Here is an 8,096-nt window from a genome sequence, read left to right on the forward strand (position 1 = left end):
TCATGAGAAACGCTGAACTTTTTCAATTGCGGTAGGACGTTGCTCTTAGTTGGTGTGCTCGTTATTCTTAATAAAATAAATCCGGTTACTGATTTTCAAATACCATGATAATGTATTTATTACACTAATCGAATGAAATATAAATATGTTTGATGGCAGCTCCATTAGTTGCAATTACATACATTTTTGAACTTTGTCAGGAATTCAAGCTCACTGAGCGTTGAAGGGTCTTCACAGCGCTTTAGTGGCCTCATTTGAAAGCAATTTGTGCACGCTTGATGTGTTTTCAAAATTATATGGGTAACGTATGCACCAAATATGGTTCGACTCGATGCGATTGAATGCATTTAGTTGTAACCCTATGACGGAACGCTAAAGCACAGCTATGTCGTGGTCTCGTGCTGCCGTTGGCGATAAACGCCGGATGAAGCAATAAAAGGTCATTTTCGGGAAACGTGTCAATGGAATAAAATGCGTAAATGCGTAAAATGCCTTCCGGAGCTTGACTAATATCACCGCCGGCAGAGACACAAACAAAAATATAAAAGTGATGACTATACTCTAGGCACCTTTATAAATGTACATACAAACATCCACATACATAGTTATTTATTTGGTAAATATACAGGAAATTTTACAGATACACCATCCCCTGGGTATTTGTTTGAAAAATTCAGCTTATGGTACATTTATTGAAAATACTGTCGGCTTTATATACACGTACAAAAATATGTGTATTAGTAGGTACTCATTTATTTTCTTCGTTGCCATTTGCTTTCTTTCCCTCATCAATATAAAATGTGGCGACGTGTTTTGTTTGGAAATTTAAATGTAATTTTGTAAATACTAAAAGCAACAGTAAGCAAAGAGTACGGAACAACCCAACCCACATGATGAAGGGCAACAACAAAGGCGTATGAAGTGCAAAGAGCATATGCAGCAAAGAATGCGACCACAAGAGGGCGAGCGTGAAGTTGGAATATGTGGATGCAAAAATAATTTTAAATGTTCATTTATGTATGTACATATGTATGTATGTATGTATATTTAGGTATGTACATAAGATTTTTAAATAAATAACCACATGTTTATTTGTATAATATTTTTATATATCATACATACTAACATACACATACATATGTATGTATGTATATGTTCATATGTAAGTTCATATATAAATTCAACAGTGTTAACGCAATCCCGTCGTCCCTCGATTGACAATTGCTGAGTGGTTGCACATTTGCCACCAAAGCAGGCTTCTTGTTTGAAGTTAATAATAAATTATACAATTAAACGGGTTACTGACGACTACAACTCCAAAATCAATGGAAGAAAAATCAGATGACAGCGACTAATTAAGATTTATATAAGCAGATATGTATGTGTGTATATTTACGAATGAATAAAGCCGAAAAAATATTAATATTATTGTTTATTTCATATACCCTCAACAGGGTGTTTTTAGTTTGCCACGAAGTTTGCAACGCCCAGAATCGTCGGAGACCCAACAAGGTATTTTAATTTATTTGACATATACATATATCAGATTAGATTTTTCCGATCGGATAACTATGGCATGCCAAACAAACTGACATCGAAATCACGCTCTTGTATAGAAACTCTTTTATTTGTGAAGGGTAGTCTAGCTACGGTGCAACAGATCTAACATTGTTTTGTATTCTTTTAAGTTACTTATGTTAACTGTTTATTTTAATAATGGGGTATAATTTTTATTAAAATTATCTGAAAATATATTTACACAGCAATTTATGCACATACATACATACATATATTATGAAAATTGTTTGAGACATTAACATCATGTAATCTTTTGAAAAGCCCCCACTCGTGTTATAAATGTACATATGTATGAATAGTATGTACATACGTACTTATAGAAACCTTCAATGGCAGCCAGCTAACCCGGCAAGGGGCATTCAAACAATGGTGGTGCGATTACGGCCGGCAAACATACTTAACAGCTGCTGGCAAAAAATCCACCCTATTTCATAATAAAACCTAGACACAATATGCCACCCGCATAAAAGCTGTGGAAAAAATGCAGCATTTAGTTGTCTATATAAAGAGGAGCGAAAGTCGCAAATATAAAATAGAAAGTAACATGAACGCAGTAGACAATAAGAATTATAATAAAAATGTAGCTAAATGCGTTTGTTTGTACATTTATAGCTTACAAGTACAATGCACCTACATCCCTTTATGTAAATAGTACCTCAAGTATTTATTTTACTTGCATATACGTATTAAAGCCAGACCGGCACGGAAACTCACCATTATGTTCTGTGAAAATGTTCATTCCGATGGCATTGCAACGGCTGTGATTGTCCTTAGATGTATGTCCAATGCTACTACCCGAAGCGGTAGTCGAACGATGTGAACTCCCACCCACAGATGCTGGTGTAGCTGATGATTTGATGCGGGAGCCGCGCAAGGTGGAACCAGCAGCTAGTGCATTTACACTGCCAACACTAATGCCATGAGACGACGACAAGCCGACTGGGCTGCCACTACTTGGCACACCAATACAACTGGCCGTGCCGCCATGGCCACCGCCGCTGGAATGTGAACCGCGCTCTTTACCCTGCTGTGCGCCCATATTGCCAGCTTAGTAACTATATCGAGAAAAAGTATACGCTTTAAGCTTCACTTCGATCTTTAGCAATCAAACACTTCAGTTCAGCTTCAGACGAATGACAAACCGTAGCTCAGGGTTTTGGCTAATTCGGTGGGCGTGTGCACGAGACCCAATAATATTAGCTTCCGAAACCAAAATTCGTGGCGATTCCGGCGAACTGGGCACAAACCACAGACGGAAGTGCGGCGTTTTTATAATTTCCTCTACACGTATATAACTTCCGGCATTTATATAATACGATTGTATATTTCCACTTTTATCTTACATACATTTTTGGTTTTATGTTATGTATACAAATTGCCCTTTAATATAAGGATTTCTTACATATTTTGATTATGCACTCACTTTCCACTACTCTACGCTTTTTTCAACTCGCCTTTTCTACGTTACTTCGCACTTTGTAGTAGACATAAAATGCCTATAAAAGGGAAGTTGCAATTATTTTTCTTCTCTACTTTGCGCAACTCCCCATTTATCGGCGCTAATATTTGTTTTATAACCTTTTTTTAAGAGATAAACAATTCTGATTAGCAAAATTAACATCGATTTTTATGGGTATATTTATATTTTGCACCAACTCTTTAAATTATATACTAAAAATACTGTATCGTTATCGGCGGCTACGCGTATAAGAAAAACACGCCCTACCTGTATGCAAGTGCAACTTGTCTGCACCCAACCTCTTTTTAACACAAGTTTTATTGCTATGTACCAAAATATTGACTTTGGATTATAGAGGGATTTCTAAGGCTTTAGAACTTAAGGGTATTTTTCACGATAATTTTTATGTAATATAAATTTCACTTCACTGTAGGTTTCATGTCTTTTACGTTTGTAAAGGCCTACAAACTTATCTGTGTACAAAACTTCTTATATTGCAAACATTTTTCGAATGTTATACACTTGCACTTCAATCTATGTGCGAATGCACTGCATGGGAACCGTCCCGCACAAGCCGAGAAAAACGTGCTATAATTAGCAAAAAAAATTTGCTTTCAAAGTTACTCACTTTTTTCAATTTCAATAGAATTTATAATTGAGGTTTCACAAAAATCTAATATGCAGCGATTATGAAAATCGTCTGCATCAACTCGTCGTTCTTCGTCGTTTGAGACAATTTTCCAATTTCACTTTGTCCAAATGTTTCACAGTGCATTCAAAGATACATCACAAATGTTATATGCTTATCTCGCTCTTTCAAAAGAATGTCAGCGAAACAAACCGCAAAAACACACGGTTGAACTTGGAAAGATTTAGTAAAGCAGATATTTGAAATTTTTGTGCAAAAAAATCTACAAACAATCAACAAATTTGAAAGTCGTACCAGAAAGTAACAGATAATTTAAGATTTAAATAATTATTTTCAATAAAACAAATTCTGTCTTTCTCGAATGTTATATACTATTATACAAATACTGCAACAATAATTCGATTCGGTTACTTTTCGATCATATGTCACTGGACCGCATGCACATATTGGTACATTGACCTGGCAATATCGAAACGAAAAATCACACGAAACAAACTGTCAAACGAAAACGTAGCTGAAGTTCGTCACATATAATTCGGATTTTTCTGGAATCGAAAAATACTTTGCTAATAGAGAGTTTTGAAACAAATCTATATAAACAATTTGTTATTTCCTATTAAAAGTGTAAGTAGCATAAAGCTGACTAAATTTTCTACATACTAACTTTTCATACTGCTTCTCTCAATCAACATATGTATGTAGAACGTTCGGAAAGAATAAATTCAAGTAGATATTTCGGCACATATCTCAATTTAAAGAAGCTTTAAGTTTGAGGAAAACAATCGATTTTGCTTAACGTTGTAATAGAAACAAAAGAAGATGTCTGATTGGGACACAGTTACTGTTCTGCGCAAGAAGGCGCCCAAAGGCAGTGCGGCTAAATCGGAAACAGTGGTTAATCATGCCAGACGACAAGGAGTACCCGTGGAAACAACACAAAAATGTGAGTTAATTGGTTATAAAGACACGTCTTCAGTGAGTCCGTGGCACAGTTTTCTAATTAAATATTTACATAAACCGATTTGTGCGAAAAGCACAAGTTTTACGCAATTGTATAGATGAGATGTCGAATATATGTATATTTAGAGGTACTTATATCTGAATATGTAAGCCAAAACATGTGTATGTGTTTCTATGTACATACATATGTTCATTGCAGTTGCCGAGTAGTTTCCCGGCGCTAAATGTTATTGTTTTGATCTATCTTGCGTAGCATGCTTCCAATTTCACAATACTTGCACTTCAACTTCGTGATTTTCATCATCGTATGCAATTGCAAGATACTGCTAGAGCAGTGCTCTCGCCTGCCGCACTTTATCGCATTTATGTATATTTCGTGTGTGGTAGACAAATCATACTGTCAAATGTAATAGTGGGCATGATATTTATATCATGTTTATTTTTATTCACGCTATTTTTGCCACCAAATTTTTATTATTATGAATTATATTATGTGCAAGAAAGTTATTTATTTAATTTTTATTTTATGAAATCGAATCTCAAAAAATATTTCAATAAAAAGTGCTTGTGTTGAGCGTTGCAGAAATAATGCAAAAAACTGTCATTTCACCTAACGGGGCGATTATAGTTTTGAGAAATGCTTCCGATATGAAAGTCATTACCTTGGATATAAACCTTTTCTGGTTATGATTAGCTAATTATCTGGTCAATTGAAATAGAAATATCTATTTGTTACAATCATTTCATGTTACCTTCTTTATATTAGATGGTGCGGGCACCAACAAGCAACATATAACCACAAAAAACACTGCCAAACTGGATCGAGAGACTGAGGAGTTAAAACATGACAAAATTCCATTAGACGTTGGCAAATTAATAATGCAGGGTCGTCAGTCGAAAGGTCTTAGTCAGAAGGATTTGGCAACTGTGAGTACAAGTAATTTCGTTATGGCCTCTAGTAATTTTAACAAAAATATTTTCCTTCATATAGAAAATTTGTGAAAAACAACAGGTCGTCACGGATTACGAAGCGGGCCGCGGCATTCCTAATAACTTAATTTTGGGCAAGATTGAACGTGTGATTGGCATAAAATTACGTGGAAAAGATCGCGGCCAACCGCTGCAGCCTCCCGGTAAGAAATGAGTTGACAATGCGGCTGCAAGTGGCAACGCTAGTAGTAACAAACCAAAAAACAACATCCATTAAACGCATATCGCAACAGCAACCATTGTAAACGCTAATGTAAATGCAAATATGAATGCCACTAACGTTCCGACACCAGCGGCAAACGCAAGTAAAATTATCGGGAGGCTGAGAAGTTTTTTCTTCCTAACGGAAGCAACACTCGTGTCAAGGAGCAGTTTTTCAATCTCATATAATCATACACATACATAAAAACACATGTTTATTTTTCATTTAATTTTTTATTTTCAAAATCGAATCTAATATATTCTGCTTTCAGCAGCATCATCATGAGCAGCCCTTTAACACCAATACAAACCAGAGTAGAGCAGAATAAATAACAAAATGGAAACTGTAAACATAAAATGTTCATACAATTTATATGCAACTACACATAAATTTTGAGCTAACTCCACTACATATTAAAAAGCCCAAATTTTTAGCAAAATACTAAGATTATGAAATGATAATGAATATTTATAAAAACAAAAAAAAAACAATATAAAGATTTTTACATAAAACTTCAATCATGCTCAAAACTTAAATGTAGTTTATAAACTATGCTGGATATTACAACTCATCTTTATACATACATACATCCGTCGTTAATTATAATATTTCTTACTATTACGAAGTAATGAAATTTAAAGCTGACCTTGAATGATGTTATCAAATATTTTTATTAATAAAACGTTATTTAAGGTCTTGAAGTGATTTCTACGAAATTCGGAAAATATGGACGTGTTAAGATTTGTATCCAATATACATAAATAGTTTTTGTTTTTTAGATGTTTGCTTCATATAAATATACATACGTGTACACAAAGTGCAACCGACACAATTTTGAAATTTCCTTTCGGTTTAGGTGTCCACATAATATGCTACCATACTTTTATACACTCTTAGGTACTCACTGCCGCCACAAGCCGTTTATTATTTGATTGCCAGAAACTGGATTGTGGAGAATTAACATAGAGTAATTATACTCAATGAAGAAGATGATTATACTCAATGCCAAAATCCAACATTCCCAAATTGGCGAACACAATTCTGATATACTCCACTGGACTGACAAGTTTACTATTGCAGTTACGGTACACGTAGTTATATCTCGCGTGCAGAATACTAGCAACTAATCTCACTTAGCTTAGCATTTTCTAAAATTCTACTGTAATACTATGAAGTGATGTGCTTTTACATATCGTCGGTTCTAACGGTTACGTTCTTCTAAATTATAATTTTTTACATCTACTCCACTGCACTAAGGATATGTGGCTCCTAATAATAGAATCTCAAGATTTTCGCCCACTTAACATTTCAACAAATCCGTAACATGTAATAATCGGTGCACTACACAGATATAGATGACAACAATAACCAAAAATATTAAACTTAATTCTTCCTTATGTATCCAAACTATGGTCAATATAAAAATCAATTGATTAAATATATTGTATATGAATGTAGTAGTTTGTATACCCATAATAATATACATACGCAATGAGCAATAATTACATAATAGATGTTTTATGGTTTAAATCAAAGAAATAAAGTAAAATTGAATGAGAAATGTATTGTTGTTAATTGATTACTAAAAAATTCGAAAGAATTGCGTTACTGAAACTTACTTTTTTGGATTAAGAGATTGATACATACTTTTAGGCGCTTGGTTCTGGTGAAAGAATTCTTATGAGTGCCAGGCTTTTTGGGAAGCCACTGATTGAAAATCGGTAGAATTTTAATTTTTCTCCGAAATAATAGCCCTTGGCCATATAAAATCCGGGTCAATTTCGGTGAGTAGAATACATATTTTATGATGCTTAAATGAAGACAAAATTCTATTACATCTGTTTACCAGATTTGAGATTTATTTTAATTAACAATTTTGGATTTAGAAATAAGACTTTCAAGTTTTAATTCTACCCGTCACAATTTTTACCAAAATCGGAATTTAAAATTTTATTCTTAACGAATTGAACGCAAAAAAAAAAAAAAATAAAACTCTAAAAATTTTTTTTTTTTTTTAATTATACGCTTTGACTTAATTGTTTTTTTTTTCAATCCGTTATTTGGCATTAAAAACTGACAGAAAAATTTAATCCGACATTTTGAGACAAATAATTTTTTCATTTGCGCAATTACAGATCAAAAATTTTAAAATATTTGTATTAAGATTTCTGAGATTACAAAACAAAAAAATTAATTCAAAAGTTAACTAATTTATTTTTTCAAGGCATTATTTGCAACTCTGGAGTTTACTTACCGTA

The 8,096-nt window shown here is 33.7% G+C and overlaps 2 protein-coding genes across 14 annotated transcripts in view; one reads left to right on the forward strand and one right to left on the reverse strand.

Moving 5' to 3' along the window:
• The window catches only part of LOC120776340 (tyrosine-protein kinase Abl), a 72,496-nt gene extending 68,743 nt beyond the window's left edge, over positions 1–3,753 (reverse strand). For 3 of the 11 annotated variants that reach the window (XM_040106891.1, XM_040106892.1, XM_040106890.1), the window contains exon 1: positions 2,293–3,747. In XM_040106891.1, coding sequence (XP_039962825.1) covers positions 2,293–2,617 — 325 coding nt within the window. In that variant the 5' untranslated portion in view covers positions 2,618–3,747. Of the gene's footprint in view, positions 1–2,292 lie in introns of all 11 variants that reach the window. The other 8 variants (XM_040106889.1, XM_040106885.1, XM_040106883.1 and 5 more) reach the window with 8 other exon arrangements.
• Positions 3,754–4,173: 420 nt separating this feature from the next.
• Positions 4,174–7,399, forward strand: LOC120777856 (endothelial differentiation-related factor 1 homolog). Of its 3 annotated transcripts, XM_040109399.1 has the most exons (5): positions 4,174–4,310; positions 4,389–4,629; positions 5,413–5,573; positions 5,638–5,779; positions 6,113–7,399. In XM_040109399.1, the coding sequence occupies exons 2-5, from the start codon at positions 4,506–4,508 to the stop codon at positions 6,121–6,123; spliced, it is 438 nt and encodes a 145-aa protein (XP_039965333.1). In that variant the 5' UTR covers positions 4,174–4,310; positions 4,389–4,505; the 3' UTR covers positions 6,124–7,399. The 3 variants fall into 3 exon arrangements, with proteins under 3 accessions (XP_039965333.1, XP_039965334.1, XP_039965331.1); XM_040109400.1 differs by having other exon boundaries at positions 4,494–4,629; positions 5,638–7,399; XM_040109397.1 differs by having other exon boundaries at positions 4,175–4,310; positions 5,638–7,399.
• The last annotated feature ends 697 nt before the right edge of the window (positions 7,400–8,096 follow it).

This window comes from Bactrocera tryoni, chromosome 5 (genome assembly GCF_016617805.1).
Source record: "Bactrocera tryoni isolate S06 chromosome 5, CSIRO_BtryS06_freeze2, whole genome shotgun sequence".
NCBI classification, from domain to species: Eukaryota; Metazoa; Arthropoda; class Insecta; order Diptera; family Tephritidae; genus Bactrocera; species Bactrocera tryoni.